At 38.6% G+C, this 19,869-nt stretch overlaps 1 protein-coding gene across 1 annotated transcript in view; it reads left to right on the top strand.

Moving 5' to 3' along the window:
- LOC124172709 overlaps positions 1–10,080 on the top strand; it is a 54,125-nt gene extending 44,045 nt beyond the window's left edge. Inside the window, exon 7 of the mRNA XM_046552178.1 lies at positions 9,038–10,080. Coding sequence (XP_046408134.1) covers positions 9,038–9,413 — 376 coding nt within the window. The 3' untranslated portion in view covers positions 9,414–10,080. The remainder of the gene's footprint in view (positions 1–9,037) is intronic.
- The last annotated feature ends 9,789 nt before the right edge of the window (positions 10,081–19,869 follow it).

The following is a 19,869-nucleotide window of genomic DNA, read 5'->3' as shown; positions in this document are numbered from 1 at the left end:
GGTTAATGTCTGCTTTAACTTCTACTTTTCCATTCCTACGGATAACTAATAGGTCAAGTTAATCGCAAATCTTTTTTAAGGTATATACCTCAATCCATTCATTTTGCGTTGGCGGGAGAGCTTTCGCAAGAGCCCGGACACCCACGGGAGGCTTCGCCAAAGGGGTAGTACTGAGAGAGAGACTGAAGCAGCGAACATAATGTTGCCAAATGAACATAGCCAGCCTATTTTGAAACTGAAAAAGGCTTCAGTCATGGGTGGCATCGTAGTTTTTGGACCAGGCGCCGAGACAATATACCTACTCATTTGGAAGGTTCTGAGGATAATACTTTCAAAGAAGCCCTTGACATTGTCAGCTACCTCGCTGCATGATGCACCGTTGGTGAAAGGCATTCTTAACGACATAGGAGGAGAACACATGAGGCTTGGCAACACTGATCCACGAGGAGATTAACGATGTCAACTCGACGGAGGTCTGAGAGCGACTGATTTAGGCCACGCCTTGTGTTTGCTGATGGGCAAAGAGGGAATTGGCACGTGTCGAGAAGCTTTAATTAAGATACACTGTTCTTTGTTCCACAGAAGTTTTAATAACCGACCCAGGTTTCGACAATACACCATGTCATTATCAAGGCACCGTTGATTCCAAGACACCTTGATAATGACATGAGTATCCTCGAAACCTTGGTTGGTTATTAAAACTTCAGTGGAACATACAACAGAGTATCTTCATTATGTTTCCTGTCACCGAGTTCCACCAAATGTCGCCGTCCAGCCTTAAGTTGGTCGAGATGTTTTCTCTCCCCTCGACCGCACTAGCCTCAGTCAAACCACCTCACCCTCAAAGATAAAATGAACACTGATTAGGAAACTACGACGACAAAGTGAGAGAAATAAGCTACTTCTAACTCGTTAGAGACCATTTAGAATACACTGCCAGTGTTTGGGATCCTCATTAAATTGGCTTAAAAATGGAGACAGAACCCGTGAAAAGAATATCCGCCAGCTCGGGGAAAAATCTTTACGATTGTCTTGTTATTGTAACTGATCTGTGCAATAAACTTGGATGGGAATCTTTCTCAGACCGTACACTAAAAACGGACTTAACCTATTAGAAAAATTCAAGATGAGTGCATTCTTCGATGAAGTTAGCTATATCACGAACACTAGCGTACTACTGCAGATGAGATCATGAGAATAAAATAGGAGTTAAAGTCTGTACAACATATACATTCAGAATCTCGTTTTTCCGCGATCAATATGAGACTATAACGGCAGACTTTGAACTCATAAGTAGATTAGGTGACTTGTAATGTAGCTTACGAACTTGCCTGTACATGTATGCCTGCCTGAATTTTCTTATTATTTCTAACAGTATGTTCTGCATGATCTACGTTTATTGGCAGATATCCTTGATGAGCAGTTAGCAAGATTTGCCTTTGCATGGATGTGGTAGTATAATTTGTTATTATGCGTAACTTTTTTTGTACCGTGTAGTGTGCATGTATCCTGTTACATGCTACATGTGGGAATCCTATTCTATGCTGCATGCTGATAGATCACTCCCTTCCAAACACCCCAGAGTTGGCTTGCAGGGTATTATGTAGATGTTGATTCCTCTTACGTGTGACCTCGACTTAAGGCTGCGCACAGTGGTCCCAAATCGAAAAAAGTTGGCCGAAACTCATTTTTTCCACTTTTTACCAGGAAGTTTTAAATTATGTGTTTGAACTTTGCAGTATATGGCCTACATTATTTCGTATCTGATTGGTCTGTGTGATTATAGTGTTGACCTATGTAAGCCGTCATACATGGGCATCTTCAGCCCAAAACGCCTGACGCATAGAAATAGTCGATTTTAGGGAAACTCAACCTAATAAATAACCAATTTAATTTCACGGGATTCATCTGTTAATTTTTATACGGTGAATTTGCATACTTTTTCACAATATAATTTTAAGTTTTGTTAGTTTATATTTTTTAAACAGTATTTAATTATTTATACTGTTAGCTACTTTTGGGCCTATTTTAGTAAACTGAGTCGTTATAGTTTTGTGCTCCTCCGTACTCCTCAAAGATTCCCTTGCAGAATCCTTGGGAATTGTATATACAACAAGATGGAGAAAAAAACTTGCCTATACTTGCTTATCCGACATCTACAGGGTTTTAAGTCAAGCGGTGCACCGCTCCACTGAGGGCGGCTGGCCTGCGGCCGGCGGAAGACTGAATGGCATTATTGCTAAGATATTCCTGTATCGGTGGTCGAACTCGCATGGTGTATGCTAAACCCCGTGAGATTTCATACTTTACGTTTTTCACGCCTATCGTATGAACACTTCTCGTATGTACACTCTCCTTCAAATATTCATGAAACCAATGAGGTCTTGTTTTCATACTCTTAATGAAACAAATTATGAGTGATCAAAAGCGACTACATAAGTCCCTATGCGAGATCTGACAATAACCACTGGATACTTTTCTCTGCAAAATTTTCCTCATATTTTTATAAAGGAGAGATTTCTTACATTCTGGACAGCGTTGCCAGCACATTATTCCGAAATAAGGTCTTTGTGCTAGGAGATATAAATGCCTTCTTATCCCCTTGCCGCCGCAGTGCCGCCAATAATTGTTCACAGGATCATTTAAACAGCCCGTAGACGTAGATAGGGAAATGAGGAGAAAAAAGTGGTCCAAACCAACCAAGGTTGCGTGCATCTTGCAGTACATTTTTTCTTATATAACAATGAGGATAACGGTCTCCCTCACCATGACCATTGCACGGATGTGGTGCATATTTCCCATTCAATTTAATTTAATGGTTTGCTTAGTGAAAAAGTGCTTAGATCCGAGCTATGTTATCTGTGCCAACTCGAGAAGCTTCTCCTGTCCAGATAATTGAAGCACTTGGTTTTCCTTGGCATTCCAATTTCAGAATAAGCCGGAAACTCAGAGATAATTCTATAAATTGTGACGGAACATGAAAACGCCACATATTTTATTTGGTGGGGAGGGCATCAATGGTCCCGATTACGGAATGATCGAACAATTATTGAGTACTTTGAGACACAAAAAAAAATATATTTTCCACTTCAGACATAGCATACACACACATTTATCGAACTTAAATACCCTGATGAAAATGAGTGAACGAAAAATGCACAAGATGATAGGATTCAATTGCCCCCCTCCAAAAGAATACAAAAAGAAACAATTTGTGATTTTTAGGATTCGTGGGCCGAGTTTACAATTTGCCCAAATTAAGTTTTTAGGCTGCTTTCGTGGTAACACTGAATCAGATTTCTGACAAGGAGTCAACAGTTTGGTGATTAGATACGGCGCACAGTGGGCTGAAATCGAAAAAAGCTGGACAAAACCTCGAAAATGGGTTTTTTGAGTATGGAAGTTGAAACTTTGCACAGTTGTTGCCAACACATTAGTGCATTTTTTGGCGCAAAATGTTTTTCATAGGCTAATTTTTTATATAAAATACATAGCCTCAAAGTTGAACAAATTTTGCGCAAATTGCCCACTTTGAATTTTTTTCGAAATTCAGCATGTTTAAACTAATGTCACACCTTTAGTAGTATTTCAATAGCAACAAAAATTTATAAAATTGTTAAACGGTTTGTTAACATCGATTACCATCAACTTTCACGACTTAGTAGTGGTTTGTGTGATCAATACGATACAAAATGGCGGACCCTGTTTTTCGTCGAATTTTTGTGTTTATGTAGGATTTTAAAAAAAGGATCGAGATATTTACACCACATATACAACAAAGTATATAGATTATGATAATCGGAAGTACAGCCGCGATCACCTGCGACGCCGAAAATAAGATCGATTTTTCGAACGTGCGGCACCGCCCGGAGCTGGCTGCTGGCCACGGGAATTGCCGTACTCGACGGATGTTGGATAGTGAATCATTTTAAGCAAATTTATCGTATAAAAGCTATGACACATTATTACTACATTTATTTTCCTTTTGTTGTAACCTGATTTCTTCACTGTCTTGTAATATTTATCGTCGATGCAGTACAAAATGGCGGACGCTAATTTTTGTAACATTTTTGCCCGTGTGTGGCTATATAAAAAGAAGGACACCGAGCTGCTCTCAGACATTTACTTCGTAATTGCATCAAGTCTTTTAGAGTCTCCATCCACAGAAATAATCTGCGACCGTTCGCAACAGACAAAATAAAATCGATGTTTTTACCGTGCCGCGCCATCCGCGGCCGCTCCTTGTCGTTGAAAATCTTTTGATAAGCTCTTCATCAATATCTGCAAATTAAGCATAAGAGACTAAGCTAAAATTATAAGGCAGCTGTTGACAGAAACGCCAATCGATGTTGTAAAGTCACACCTGCTTTTTCTTCATAATACGAATTAAAATGTTTTTACCTAATATTTCTGATGACAGAGTGGGATTTTTAAAGAAACGTCGAGCAGTATTGCCGTCGTTTGTAGTTCCAGCACCTTGTTTCGTCACATCAACAATCAAACCCATTTCTACTTTAAACCTCTTCGGTTTAATAATAGTTGCTTTTGCTCTTCGCGGGCCTGATTGAGAAAGTTATACTGAATGATATGATAAGTAATTTTCATAGAGTAAAAGAAAAAGTTCTCTTTCACTGAAATTACAACCTACCTGCCACTTTTTAAAATCCAATATGTATGAAATATATAGAAAACATTCAAAAATCTTATGTAGCAGTGCAATGTGGAAATGCCAAATTTCCGATATCTCCCTTTTACAGGTTGGTTTTTCAATTCTAGAATTCGATTCATTTCCTAAATTTTTGCTCCACAGACAAAGCATGTCATGCTTCCCGTCTCAGTCAATGCATTGCAGACCTAAAGTTATTATTTCATGCTATCAAGAATGAAAGAGTAGTTCATTTCATTTATATAGCAGTTATGCTCACCTTTCCATTAACCATTGTGAGAAGCATGGAGAACCCGAAACCGCATAACCTAAGTTTCTTGTGATTAATCCTCATCCCATACTCCTCGCAACGTTCGTATAACGCATCCACAACGTTTTATTATTAAAAAAAAGCTAGACGAGCATGTGCTTTTCGTTTCCAGTCCCTGTCGTCTTGTTTGAGCGTGCTCATGCTACGCCTGTTCCTCTGAAAATTGTTCTCTTTGTGCAATGCTGAACAATGGTTCAGCCTTGGTGTGACTAAAAATTTTTACTTCACCTAAATAGAGCATAAAACTTAAATGCAGCCAGAGATGCGTTGCGTTTGGTCTCATTCTTCATTTATCCTCGCGCGTTTCATCCATTTTCTAAATGAAATAGGGACATCTTCCGGCCAATTAGGTGAATAACCTAGCATTTTCCCCCCAGAAACAGAGATAAATTAAGCTGGTTGGCCTAAAAAGGCCTGTTGGTGAGACGGGGTAGGGATGGAACAGGGAATGATTATATATAGTTAGAGACACGTGAAAATCGCGTATGCGACAAATGCTATATTTATGCGGTGCACGTGAATAAATGCGACATAGGTGCGATATTAGGACTTTTTAATATTGAAACCGCAGAGTTGCCCTTTCGATGGCAAAATTCGTACATTTACTGCCGAACGCCGTTGAAATGCTCCGCCGAGACTTACCGCTTTTTTTCTGGGACTCCTTGGGCGCGAAAAAGCTAAACCACCGCCACCAGTACATTTTCACTATGTACTGGTGGCGGTGCAGTTCACAAGTATGAATTAACTACGGTAATTAAAACACTACCAAAGATCGTCAATGATCTATATTTACCGATAATGAATTTTGTGTCTTGACTTTTCTGCCATTTGCATTTGACATTGAATCGAGTTCCTTCATGGCATCATCTCGTAGATATTGCGTCGTTTTAAAAAAACACTCCTGGATATAACGTTGTTACATTTTACTCGATCCCTGCCGCAAATTCCACGGCAACCGGGTCGGAAGATGGTCAGTAGCCATCACCGCCAAAAATGTCGTCAGCACACAGGTCTGACTCAAACTCGTCGATCGGAGAGCACATCAACGGTTTTTGGCGGCAGCGCGCGGCAGGAGGCCAGAAGACACCACGTGAACCGGGACTCGGAGTGAGCATTGTGTTCTCACCTCGAGTCAGTGCCGTAGCAAGGGGGTGGTGCAGGGGGTCCCCTCCCTCCCAAAAAATATAAAAACACAGTATCTTTGCTTCATATGAGAAAACAAAACACTGAAAAATAATGAATTCACTAAAGATTTATTTGACAAATGAATTTTTATTATAATGAAAAGTGTTAAATTTAGTTTAAAACCATCAACTTAGTTCTCTGTTTTTACAAACTTTTCGCCTCCTTTTTTTTGACCCCCCTCCAAACGAAAATCCTGGCTACACCTCTATATTCAGTCATCCATTTTGGAAGTTTCGCGGGAAAATTCATCTACATTTACATACTACCCCGCAAGCCACCTAAAAGGCGTGTGGCAGGGGGTTTTAGGGCACCAGACGCTTACAAATAAAAAGAAATTGCTCTAACGAAATTATGAATAAAATTTATTCAACTTCTTATGGTTTGGGGGAAAAACGAATTTCCACGTCGACCCGTGGGAAAAATATCTCTCTCAATTTATTGCTTCCGTCAGACTGGGAAATAGAGTGGGGCACTAAAATTATGTTCTCCGTGTCGCCGCTAAAGATATTTATTCTTAAACTTGCGTGAGATTCGCCCTGAGACCTTGGCACTGTCGTTCCCAGGACTTTCGTCTGGGTTAAGGGGGGGACTTCTTTGGTGGAATATTTTTGAAAAGCAGGATAGCAAGCAAAGGGTTTTGAACTATTTTAAACGCTTTTCACAATCGTTAAAACTTCACTTTTCAAAGAAATCTTCTGTAAATTGAAGGTATTTCAATGCTATGCGTTATTTTAAGATGAAGCGATGCTATTGTGTTTTTATATTTTCAGGAGCGTAAGGGGTCCGAACCCTCCACCCCTCGCCACTGGACGTTGGGACTTACTGTTTCATAAATGGTTACATGTATTTCCATCGACAGCACTGAAGAGGTTGAGAGAGAACCCGGGTAGAGTCTGCGATATTAAGCATGTTTCATTTATTTCAAATATTTGATTCATGGATAGCTTCCGATCGACTAAAACACCACGAAGTTTGATTGAAATCTGAGATTCTGTTTTGTCACACTCCCCTTGCCACAGATAAGAATACATGTAGAGAACGAATTCATGATACCTAGGCCACCGTGACTGGTGTGTGCTGAGGCAGGAGGGAAAAATTTCAAATTACTTGGACGAATTGAGAGCGGTTACAACAATACATGTAGGTCTAAGTACAACTGCGTGCGTGACACTAAAAGATTTATTCCAGGGTATACCCTTTTCACTGCCTTAATTTATTTAAGAAACATTTCCAATATTCTCTTCTAATTGCTATATTTAAGGTTCCATTTTGTTGGCTGCTTCGTTACATGCATAACTTTAAATAACAATGGTTCTCAAACTGGCGTCGCAGCGGCACATCTGAATCACACTGCTACATATAAACTTCAATTCCATTTTTTATAGCTTCAACAATATTCGGATTAGTTTATTAAATGTAGTCTCTCCTATTTGGCGATGAATAGCATTCTGCGACCTGACTTTCCCTGGAACCCTTGTGTTCGGGGATCCGTAAATCGGATATTTATATTGTTCTTGCTGTTTTCTAGGTGTTGTTCATGCTACATGTACATAATATCTAGCGAGCCACCTCTAGGGTGAAGAAAGATTTCGTGCTTTCCCGTCGAATGGACTTGGTGAAGAGTTCTCGGGATCGCCACCGGGTCAGGAACTCCATATCTGCCGACGTTTCGATGTCCGACTCGGTCATCGAAACGTCGGCAGATATGCAGTTCCTGACCCGGTGGCGATCCCGAAAACTCTTCACCATATATCACGTCTAAGGTGTTTGACAGGGGTTGATAGATGATCAACATCCAGCATGCAAGAGGGCCGCCATGTGCACACTACACGGTAATAGAAATACCATGAATATTATTAAATTATGTGTGCAAATTCATGCAAGGACATACTTGCCAATAGGTAGTTAGCATTCCTGTAGCGAATTCATGTAAATTAGAGACATGCAGGGAAAACAAACTCAAAGGTTCGTCCTAGCGAGTGACGCAGTTATTTCCATAAATTGAAATACCCTGGCCATTCTTTATTGTACGAGAGATGAATGACAATTTAAATTTATCTTTTTTTGCTGCTATTGTTGTTGTAATAATCACCATCGTCATCATGGTTTTTAATATAATTATTTTTCAGTATTGGCAAGTACATGCAGGAGTTACATGTACTGCGTTGCCTTAAATTTTAAGAGAGAAATTCACCGAGTTTTTCCAAATAATTATAACAAAATTGCCTTTTTTCGTTGGATTTTAAATATTTACTGGCATTATTTTTTTATACATATACAGGGCATGCTACAGTACTAGTTATATTTCAACTCAGCCATTGGTTTCGAAGAATGCATTATATCTCAAGCAGTAGGGCCGGATCGAAGGGGGGCACTAGAGGCACGGACCTTGAGTCACTCACTAATTCAGGGCAACCCACCAAGCATGAGCCGTCTGTCAATATGGAGGCAAATCTTATAATATTGGAAAAACGGAAAAAATATCATGTATATGGGGGTTCGTAGTGAATCTGGGTTGTATTTGGTAAACATGTATTTCTCAATAATGACATTAATGAATGATTGACGCTGCTGATAAAAAAAAACACTTCGTTGGTGTTGTCAATGCAGCTGTGAATAAAACCAGAGGCACGCTGAGCAGTGTCGTTGGAAACAGAAATTGCGCGCCCAGCTCTGCGTGCATTTAGGAAGGCGACGGCCTCAGTTTGGTACATTACTAATAAATTTACTGAAAATTGTGTAACTTGCATTTTCTATCATTCCGTTACAAATTGCAACATCTTGAAACGGTGGGACTCCCTTCTCCCAAATTTAGCCCTGTAAAAACATGTGATTTATAATTCTTTCTCTTCTTCCTCTCTTTTCTCTCCAAATAGGGATCTTACGGAATCGTATCCGCTGTGGCCAGTCCATCGCCTTTTCATCACGCCATATGTCCTGAATATTTGGCGCGTTGACTTTTACGACGACGCCATTTACCACTTTGAAACCTTGATTATAGCCCTATCATGGCCATTTCTATTGGACGGCGGACATCCGTTGGCAGACTACAGGTGGATCATCACGGCGATTATATTAGCCTTCAACTTTGTATTCTTGCGAATGGTTCTCAAGTACAATGCATCCAGGCATAACCCCACAAAAGAGTGTCCTGATGGGCCCCCATTCCCTTCCTCGATTAGCCTGGGGAAGAAGCTGGAAGCGGGAAAATCTGTGTGGGAACGTTTAGGTGAAATGTATGCAGGGAACTAAGGGCCGTATTAACCATTTGGCCACGGGATTACATTATTTTAGCTACCAGCCTGTACGGGAGAGAAGCAAAAAATATTCTTATGAGCCTATTGAATAGTTGTATATATATATATGGTCGCATACAGCATTCTGCAATACTGCCCGTTGTCCCATATCAGCTGATAGCAGCCACGCTGCAACGGCAAGCGGGTCTAGAGCTTGGTCTGCGCCGGTCAGAGCATACAGCTGTGGTCTTGCTTCTGTCGTATATTGTTCTGACTACCGCTTTGTTCCATATCCCTCCATGTTGTCCTGGCAGCACGTACCTGGTCGTGGTCTTGACCTTTGCAGTGCTATTGCGCGTTTACCCAAAGCTGTTGAGTTATCGTTCAAACAAACGCTGCGGAACAGGGCCAAATCGTACCAGTTACCATGTTGTTCTCCATAGTACCCTTTCTTCTCAACTACTTTCAAACACTTTGTGTGAGTTTGATTTTCTGGATCGTGAGGATTCCATTATTTCCTGATCGAGCTCTTTCAACGGCCCACGTTTCCGATCGCTTGAATTTCACTTCCTACATTTATGATCCAAATCCCGAAAGAAAAATGACTGTCAAAAGGTGTTTTTTTCATTTGCTGTATATTATGGGTTTTTGAAACTTAATAAAACAATGATTTGAGGAAAAAATATTGAACTTTTATTTCCCACGCCATATATCTTAGCACTAACTATGATATAGATACTGCTACATAATTTTCAAGGTATTACTTGATAATATAGCTGTATTTAAACCACGGGTAATGTTGACGAATTTTCTGTGTAGAACGTGGGAAAATGAATTCGTATCCCAGTTACAGTAAAAACTCGCTAAGCGAAAACTGGTTTAGTGAGAAACCTCCATGACTAAGGGTCTAGAGCTTGGTCTGCGCCGGCAAGAGCATACAGCTGTGGTCTTGCTTCTGTCGTATATTGTTCTGACTACCGCTTTGTTCCATATTCCTCCATGTTGTCCTGGCTGCACGTTTATTATAAATAATTAAATTAATTCAATTAATAAATTAATAAATAATAATTTATTAATTGAATTAATCATCATGGCATAGAAAATTCTAGTGAGATACCGAGGGCATAAAGTCATGGATATAGGGAGCAATGAGATTGTTAAAATCCTTGTTAGGAGGAACAGTGTTATCATGGATTGTCTGTCCAGGGGCCGTATTCTGTCGCGACGGCACTTACAGCGATTCTGTAAGGTCGTTGGTTTCAAACCAGTCGGTACGGTTCCCCCTCCTTCCCAAACAGGGAAAATCCGAATATATCCGAAGTTAGAAGTCATCTAACGTGTCTCCACCAATGAAAGAAGGGTAAAAACAAGTGAAGACTCATTGGCACAGTTTGTTGTCGTCATTCTCAATCTTTTTATTTGCGGAAATTACGACTTATTGCTAGATTAGGATAATCAATATTGGATAAGTTGTTAACAATGCTTATATAATGTGTGGTAGTAATGCTGTACCTACAGAATCGAAGGAAACAATATTACAACATCACAATAAAGTTTGTATGTGATGGAGATTGTTGTTGCTGGAATAATTATTGAAACTATCCTCGAGATCGTAGTTTATTTCAAATATTGGTTCCGTATATTGCTATTTATTCATGATTTAGTAATATAGTTGTCATTAAGTAAGTTCCATCTCAATGTTATCAACGGAAGGTTATGCCATTGGCACCGTAGCAGACGAAAATAAAATACCATGGAACGTGAACGTAGGATTCAAAAGCAAATGTAAATGTCATATTAGAGGAACAAGTTAGGAAATTGTTATAAAAATATGGAATTGGGTGTAATTAAAAGAAGTGTAATGACGAGGAAGTAAAGAAATTGTGATTGGGTGAAATACATATGTTTAAGTTGCGCATTCAAAGTGAGAGAAAATGATAATATTGCGACAAACCTCATACTTATTAACAAATATCTTCTTTTATCGTCAAGGGAATCAATGGCTGACGATAAAATGAAATATAGTTGCCTATTACAAATGAAAGAAACTGATACCGTTTTGGCAAACTTCGTGCTTAAATGAAAAGATCTTATTTCTATGCCGAGAGAAACGCCAAATGATGATTGAGTGGAATAATAGTTGCCTATTCAGAGTGAGATAAAGTGATAACATTTCTAAAAAACTCATATTTAATTTAAAAAATATATATTTTATGTCAAAGGAGCAAATAAATGATGATGGAGAGAAATAAAGCCAATTGCTAGTGAAAGTGGTAACATAAATGAGAGAAAGTCATTATATGTCAGCAAACCTCGTGTTTATTAACCAATATCTTAGATTTCTGTCAAGGTAATCAATATAGATGATGACACCATGAATTATAGAGGCGTATTCGAAGGGACAGAAAAAGATAACATTGCACCAAACCTCATTATTTACTCGGTGATGAGGTAAAAACAAAATAAAACGGACATTGCGCACCGTTCATGAAACCAACTAGTCGGTGGCCGTACCGACACCTTCTTGCTGTCGGTACGGCTACCAACGATCTCCCGTCCTCACGTCGGTGCCCCACCGATCGGGTTCATACAGAATCGCACCACTTCTTGCCGGGAGTCGGTGTAACGTCGCACCCGACGAATCGGTGCCGCACCGATCGGTTTGGAGTTACAGAATACGGCCCCAGGTCGACTGGTCGGTGATCTCAGAGGGCCCCGAACTTATGGGATCTTCTCACCGTCCATTGTAAATAAAATATTCAATAAAAAAGACGCCAATCACTTGAACAAACGTTTTTCTGCAATTATTAAGTCTACCTCTTCATAATTTTCCTTATTTAAAACATACTAAGTGTAAAAAAGAGATTATAAAAATTAAGGTGTTATAAGATCAATGATAAACTGACGCTTTTTGAAATTGTCCATTTAGAAGTTTTTTAGCCCACAACGTAATTAAAAGGCATTAAAACATAATATATTACCTATCATAGTTTATAATTTATGGATATGTATCATAGTACTAGAGTTTACAAATAAGAATTATCATAGTTTCCCTGGCCTCGGTAGTAACGGGGAAAAGTCCTCACCTGTCAAATTTAAAGTCTAGGATTCAAGTCCCACCTGGGTACCTTTTTCCTAATCAGGATTTGGTGGTTTATGTACATGCAATTATAATATTTGTTCGATATCCCGATATAATATGGCTGATACAAGGTGGATTCTGTAGTAAGGGAATAAAAAATTAAAAAATATACCGTGACATTTTCACTTTTCATAACTTCTTCCTTAATCTTTTATCAAGTTTATGAGAGCCAAAATAGCCTTAAAAATTGATAATTGTCATTAAAAGCATTAACTAAGTGGCTAAATATAGTATCATCATTACATCTGCTAATATTCCTACCTGTCACTCTATTAATTTCATTCCAAAGTGTCCTATTATCTTGTATTTTTGATACCTTGGTATTAAAGTGATCAATTTTTGCTTTCCTAATAAGTTTCACTGTTTTATTTCCTATGGTTTTATAATTTTCTTTGATAAAATTATTTCTAGGGCTACTTTTCCACTTTTAAAGGCCTTATCTCTTTCTAATATTAATTTGTAGATAGTTTCATTCATCCATTTATTTTCTTTCCTTCGCCCTATAGGCTTGAAGGTTACCGTTGATTTTTCATAAATGTCATTGAATATCAGACTAAGTTTTGCAAACATAATATTAGGGTTGTTCTCCTCCACTACAGTGCCCCATTATTAATCATTTGTCTGTAGGCCCACCTTACTAATGTCATTATATTCTATTTCCCTATTTCCATAATTTTTGCAATCAGCTGAATAATAATAATAATATTTATTGTTAATGGACAAATTGTCCATTAAGAACAAAAAATGGATATTACATACAAAAGAGATTACAAAATAAACTTGTACAACATACATCAGGTATTTCCGAATGGAATTCAGCACAACTAACACATCAGGGCATGGAAATGAAATCTTGAAATTAACTCAATCAATCATATCAGGAAAACTTAAGTATGCACCTATACCCATCACAACATTTATGGTAGAACATGAAAAGATGGTAGAACAGGACGATAGGAAATGCTGTGTGGGATGGCTGGGGAGATTTTAGTCGCATTGAGACATTTTTTGATCCGTGAGAACTTATTTGACCGCAGAATAGAGCATTGAGAACTAGAATCACATCACCATGCTCGACACCAGGTGACGATTTTTTTACGATTAACTATGAAATCAAAATCACTTCACCTTTCGACGGAGACAAATGGACTGATTTATGATGTAGCTGAGGCGACTGAAGGCAACACTCAACAATTCTACTGAGATGACGGAAGGAATTTGGAACGTGGCCGTGACACTTATGCTCTTTTGATGAGCAGCGTCTCGGCAACTTCTCGTCGACGCTTCCGCAGATGGGTCGTAAAGGCCGTATCACGCTAGCGACTGCGGCCGGCGCTGCGACCGCGATGGGATCCCGACGACGCCTTTGGGAAGGGATAGGTACGGAAGTGACGGGACGAGGGAAAGACACCCCAACGCTATAGTAGTGAAGGGTGCCCTACTAATTAGCGAAACCAAGCATAAGCAATTAATGTTCCAGCGATTCTAGTGGATTTTCTGTGAGGAAGAAAAATCCATCGATCGAATCGCTAGATTCAGAGCGAGGCAGTCGCAGTCAATCATAGAGTGCCATTTGAATTTCGTGCGCTTGCGGCAGGCGTATTTGTTTCGGTTGGATGTAGTGGGGGAGGCCGAGGTGAATAACGTATGGTAACTCCCAATATTTCTAACAATAGTACGCGTCGATTTATTAGCCAATTAATTGGAAAGTGTCCTACCGGCTTAAACTGTAGACGATACGCCTTGACTAAATATTCACATTATTACCGGTAAATCTTAAATAAATCTGTTTACTTATAAACAGAGGATACGTTTAATGTATTTAAAGACGAGATGCTAAATGTATTTGCGAAATTTAGGCGAAGTCGTTATAATGTCGTTTTCGTTTTGCGAAGTTGGTATTATGCGATATTGCAAGTTTCATGAAGTTTTTTGGTAATATCTTTCTTGTTTCATGAACGTATACTTATCCATACGTATTTGCATTTTTACCAACAATTTTCGTCTAGAGAATGCTGTTACAGCAGCTTTTGGTGACAATCATCTTCTCTGGCTTGGAAAAAATCGCTATTCTATATTTTATACTTTCGGGATCGTAAGGGGTCCGGACCCTCCGCCCCTCGCCACTGGACGTTGGGACTTACTGCTTCATAAATGGTTACATGTATTTCCATCGACAGCACTGAAGAGGTTGAGAGAGAGAACCCGAGTAGCTTCTGACAGTGTGCTTCTGAGAGGAGGTAAAAAATGAGAATTTTTGTGATAAATGCTGTAATTTTGGCAAAATTACAAGATAAATCTCTATACCCTAAATAGACGGTGTTTTAATAAAACTGTCCCTTCCGGTAAAACAACTTCCATACTAAGACAAGGTGCGCAGTGGAACGTACATTTGGAGTGTGGAAACGTCAATTTCCATGCCTCTGTACGAAGATCCATATTAAGTTTTTTACTGCACAGTAGGTTGTTTTAGCTTGCGCAGTTCTTCGCAAAGTGGCCGTGCAGTATCATGATCCTACGCCAGTTTATATTGTAGCATGCCCAAGCTGGAAGTCCCAGTGCAAAGACTCCAACCTGTTCACGGTGGCCAAAATACCATGCGGGCAGCAATAATTGAGAGGCATTTTGTTAAAGAGATAAGTAATTATCTCCAGGAAAAATTATTTGATATGGGAATTGCCATTTCAACTCCTATTTGGCTTCATCTGTTTGATTTCAAAGAAGTGTATATGTCAAACTGGGGGTTTGTGACACTGGGGGTTTGAAAGATTTTTATTTTTAGCATCCATATACTAAATTTATTTCTAAAGCTTACTGATAAAATAATATTCAATTTGATAGAAGATTTTATTCGCTATTCTACATTCTTGAGAGTTCACCTTGTTAATCTTTAGATACAACAGCAATGTTCCATTGGCATACATTAATGATTATATTGAGCCCTGAAACTGTAAGTGTAAGGTATACACACACTAATAAAATCATGCAATGTTATTTAGCTCTTAAATAGGTCAATGTTCTTGAATATCAAAATGTGGCATAGGACATGATTTCACATAAACACAATGAGAATAACTGCGCGACCCTTTGAACTCTTGTGGCATGTAGATAACTTCATGTTACGAGGCACCTTGTCCAAAGGAGCAGACCTAAGGTGTAGAGGATACTGACTCCATGGATGGCATTTGTCTAATTGGTCTATGTATGTCATATTCTTTTGAAAATTTTACATCTTCGGAGTGTCCCCAACATTTGGATATACGCATGTATTTATATTGTATTTTCATGGGTCACATACATATGTATTTTTGTTATGTATTGAGACGTTACGTCGTAAAATCTGGTCGATTTATCACGTAGGCCCAGACAAGGGAAATACTCCAACCGTCGGTCTCAAGCTGGATCAGGGAAAAACTCCACAAACAAGAAAAACAGCTCACAAGAAAAAGGTAGCCAAAAATAATTTACGAGTTATTACCGTTCGATATCTATTCAAAGTAGAGTATTCAAAAAATCAGAAGTATTACAGAAAACAATGATAGTAATTCATGATGCCAAAGGAAACATTACCAGCTAAAAACCAGCAGAATCATTGCACTAAATTTGCCATGTCTCACTAGACATGTGTCAACGACGACTCCACGAGCACAAGAGAGCTTGCCTATGCAGGACAAGACAGGATGTGAGGGGAGGGATTCTTCCAGGGAGTGGAGGGGTAGCCAGGCGAATTCAACTACTGCGCCACTGATGCGTCACTGCCCCTGCAGAAACGGCCGCTCCGCAAAACACCATTCCCTGGTTTTGAGACAACAGCATACCAGCCAGAATTTTCCCCTCAACTTCTGGGTAGGAGACATCAGTTGAATCAGAGGGATATTCATTGGAACACATGGAGTGGAAGGAGATACTGGGGTGAGGTGTTGGAGGGAGAGAGTGTTGTGATAGGACAATGGTAAAACTTCTCACTCCAAGTGCAATACTAAGGCCTTAGCACCGATTTCCCCTTGCTTGCCAAGGAGTAAGTATTTCTCCGCAGTAGTCCTATATAAGTCTTGCATTGCAGGTAGGTTGGTTCGGGGTTGGTTCGGGGTTGTTTCGGGGCTGTTTCAGAGGCTGATTCCAGAGGCTGAGTTTCCAGAGGCAGGGTTTTCAGAGACAGGATTTTCCAGAGACAGGATATTCCAGAGACAGGATTTTGCAGAGACAGGATTTTGCTGAAGGCCTTTTGCGCGAAAAATCCTTTGCGCGAAAAAACCTTAGCGCGAAAAGTTCTTGGCGGGAGAAGTTCTGCGGATAAGTTCGGAGGAAGTTCGAGGAAGTTCGAGGAATTTCTGGGGGGGGAGGGGTACCAGAAATTTTGGGGGGGGGGGAACACTAAAAAATGCCACAGTATTATATCTGTAATACATATGTATTATTCAATGTATTTCCTTTGTATTCATACGTATGTAAAAGTGGTACGTCTTACACGATAAATACATTTGTATGTTTGTGTATTTTTGAAATTTGACTACTTATGTAAATGTGGTCAAAAATACACAAAATATACATTATGTATATTTCCAGTAATTTTTGAGAGGTGGATTTTCGTGGCGTCTTGGGAAATGTTCATAAACATTTTTTCCACAAATAATATGTTCACAGCAAACGCCAGATTTCCCTATTTTAATGATCATTCATCCATTCGAATTTATACCCAGAGAGCTTAAAAATAAATCATATACTGGTCGATGTGAGCAAGGGTAGTATTGCGGCCATATTTATGTTAATTTGTAAATGCACGCGAAATACAGACGTATTACATATGTAAAATTCAGTTTCCATCCGCGAAATATACACATGGAAAAATGGTTCACAATACATGAAAAAAAATATTTCTTGCACAGAGCAAAGGTAAAAGCGAAGTTTAATTTTTTTAACAATATTTTAATATAACTGTTTAAACAAAAAAATTAAATTCTCAATTCTGCGCCTCCACTGTCGCAATAAGCTAGGGAAGTGAGTGGGAGTGATACAGTTATAATCTCGTTAACAGTTAAGCTCGGCATTTCGTTCGAGACTACGAGAATGTGCTGTAGGAGGAACTCCGGCATCTATGCTAATAACCAAAAGGAAATCCGTACTTAACTAGCTACTGATGTATAGTTAATTTTATATTTGTTTGTATTATGATAGGTAGTGGAAGAATTGACAAAGTGTTTTAATCCTCGATAATCGGTGCGTGTGGATTGTGTGCTCAACAGGGTGGAGGGAAACCCGGCGTCTGCGTTAGCCTGCCCTTCACGAAAGGCACCAAGGGTACCACGGCTTAACAGCCCAGTGGCGCAGCGAGGGGGCGGATTTGGGGGTTAAAACCGCCTCAGAGTTCAGAGAAATTTTTAAGCTTAATCTATTTTACTGGATTGGATTGATATTACTAATAGAATAGCGTATGGATTAATAAGATACCCCTCAGCTAGCCATAAAAACTCACCATTTTGAACCATTTATCTTAAAATTCAGCAATTTTGTTAATCTTGCACCTACCCATTATCCTGGTGGGTATTCCATACCCCCATACACCCTTGTATTAGTCGCACCTAAACCCCCCCCCCAACCTTAACTCCTATCTGCGCCCCTGTAACGTCCCATCCGACGGACGGAGTACTGCGCTTGAAATATCTTCCACACAACATTCAAGCAGGGATCGGGCAGTCTATGAAAATCCTCTGCCACCGCCGGGATATGAACCCCATCTCATGGGGAGGGAAGCCAACACTCTAGCCACCACACCAACCCGATCCCCCGGAAACAGATTCCTGTCTGCTTTTTTGAGAGAGGTACTTACCCTTGCAAAAATTCGATAAAATCGTTTGCACGCCTATGCTTAAAAGTAGTTATGGGGCTAATGTTTTTCTTTCCCCATTAATAAATTACACTAAAATCCTAAAATTGAGGTTATGCTAACCAATAAATTTTCAAACTCCCTGATTTACAATACATTACATACAATCATGATGCATTAGCTGCATTAGATGCATGATGCAAATATGCATTAGCTCTAAAAAACATTTCCCCATCAAGAACACACCCATATTATCACTGAACAGCATATTCTTATCACTCCAAATTTCAAACGCTCATTCACAGCACATCAATCCCTCATTCATAATGCATCACATACTTAAATTCATACTAAGCAACACACTCTATCTACAGCAAATTACTTGTTCTCATTCACACTAAACCACATAATCTAATGAACACAAATTACATCCTATTTCACAGAAATGAAATACCCACTTTGATTCACGCTATATAAACACATTATTCACACTAAATTAGATACTCTCATTTGCATTTTTCAACATGCTCACGTACGATATCATTCACACTAAATTGCATACCACCACTCAAAAAAATATACCCTAGGCTAACTAATAATAATAAGTAATTAATAATATTTCTATGGTAATAGGTTAATTAAGTAAATATATATTTAGAGGCCAAGTTGTGAAATTTTTCTTTATTAAAAATATCAAGGAAAAGTCAGAAATTTGAAATGGAAGCTATATCGGTTTTAGCAGGTCCATATAACAACAAGCAATTTCAATTTTTTACTTCTGACAGTAAAAAAAAGAAACTGAATAGACAGTAATAGGTATAAATACATTAAATGGAACAATATTTTGCATTTCAAAAATAAAGGAATGTTTTTTAAGGCACGAATTACAAAAAAAGGTATTTTTCATTATTTCTCACAGTAGAAAATGAACTAAAAAGTTATTAGAAGGATAAAATATGGGTGTATCTTAACATATTGTAGAAATTAGCAAGGTCCACATTTAAATAGAAAGGAAAAAATTCCATTTGCTGATAGAACACATTGGTTATTTAAATTTTATCAATAATGACAAGGCAAATTCTTACACTGAAATAAACAGAATAAATTGGTTTTGGCAGGGCAGATTGAAGGAATATGTATTTTTAAATTATTTATTTATAATATTAGAACAGAAATTAAGTGGATGAGTTGGCCAGTTAATTATAGTCAAATGATTACAGTTTGTTGAAAATAACAATATGCAGTCTTAAAGAAAAAAAATGAAAATCCAATATTTCCATAAGTCATAAATAAGTGTTTTGAATTTTAATTTCTCCCAACAACACATTACATAAGATGTGAATCATGTGTAAAATTTTTACATCATGCAGTTCAACTGGAAATATCAAGGTGCCCATCGTAATAAAATGTAATTTATTGCAGATAAAATTTACAAATTAATAATAAACATGTTTTTACAACAAAAATTACAAATCTATGAATAAAAAAATGAAACCACTTGAGATT

Source organism: Ischnura elegans, assembly GCF_921293095.1.
Source record: "Ischnura elegans chromosome 13 unlocalized genomic scaffold, ioIscEleg1.1 SUPER_13_unloc_2, whole genome shotgun sequence".
In the NCBI taxonomy this organism is placed as follows: domain Eukaryota; kingdom Metazoa; phylum Arthropoda; class Insecta; order Odonata; family Coenagrionidae; genus Ischnura; species Ischnura elegans.
Note: the sequence above shows the minus strand (reverse complement) of the source record. Positions and strands in the feature narration are given on the sequence as shown.